The sequence below is a fragment of the Priapulus caudatus genome, unplaced genomic scaffold (genome assembly GCF_000485595.1).
Source record: "Priapulus caudatus unplaced genomic scaffold, Priapulus_caudatus-5.0.1 Scaffold172, whole genome shotgun sequence".
Taxonomy (NCBI): Eukaryota; Metazoa; Priapulida; class Priapulimorpha; order Priapulimorphida; family Priapulidae; genus Priapulus; species Priapulus caudatus.
The window spans coordinates 169,934-170,777 of NW_014577233.1; the positions used below are offsets into that span (position 1 = coordinate 169,934).

The 844-nt window shown below is 47.6% G+C and overlaps 1 protein-coding gene across 1 annotated transcript in view; it reads left to right on the top strand.

Moving 5' to 3' along the window:
* Positions 1–844, top strand: part of LOC106806663 (vigilin-like) — a gene marked incomplete at its 3' end in the record, with an annotated part of 53,142 nt that overhangs the window by 37,662 nt on the left and 14,636 nt on the right. Inside the window, 1 exon segment of the mRNA XM_014808676.1 lies at positions 559–743. Within this exon segment, the coding sequence (XP_014664162.1) occupies positions 559–743 (185 nt within the window).

Consider the following 844-nt stretch of genomic DNA (forward strand, 5'->3'; position numbering starts at 1 on the left):
TTGCTATCTCGCTCTCGCTCTCTCGCTCTCGCTCTCTCACTCTCTCTCTCTCTGCCTCCCCCACCCCTTTTCCCCTTCTTCCCTCCCTCCCTCCCTCTCTCCCTCTCTCCTGCTCTCCCGGGAACTCTCCTACCTACTGCTACACGGCACTCCCTCTTCCAGTACCTCCCTCTTCTCCCCCTTGTCCTGGCCATGTCGTCGAATTGCTCTACTTGTTCCTTAGCTGGTGGGACTGAATGATGAACATTTTTCTCCAGATGAACACATGTAATGTTTGTGTAATATAATTTGTTTACACATGTTTTTTGTCATGTTTTTGACACATGTTTGTGTAATATAATTTGTTTACACATGTTTTTTGTCATGTTTTTGACACATGTTTTTGACACATGTTTTTGACACGTTTGTGTAATTTAATTTGGGAATCAAACCGTCAGCGTAGTAAGCAATTGGCCTGTTTACCCGAAAATACACGCACACGTTTCCGTACGATATTGTGGTCGAATGTTGGGCATGTGCGAATAGCGTTCGTGCACTAACGGTAGCTTCCTGCGGTAGGTGCAAGTGCGAGGGCCCAAGGACGATGTGGAGAAAGCGAAGAAGCTGCTGCTAGAGCTGGCCACTGAGAAGCAGATTCACAGTCACATGGTCGAAGTGAAGGCGAAGCCCGAGCATCACAAGTTTCTCATCGGCAAGGGAGGAGCCAACATTCGTAAGGTAAGGGAGGAGCCAACATTCGTAAGGTAAGGGTGGCGCTAACATTCGTAAGGTAAGGGAGGAGCCAACATTCGTAAGGTAAGGGAGGAGCTAACATTCGTAAGGTAATAATGCGCACCAAATCATG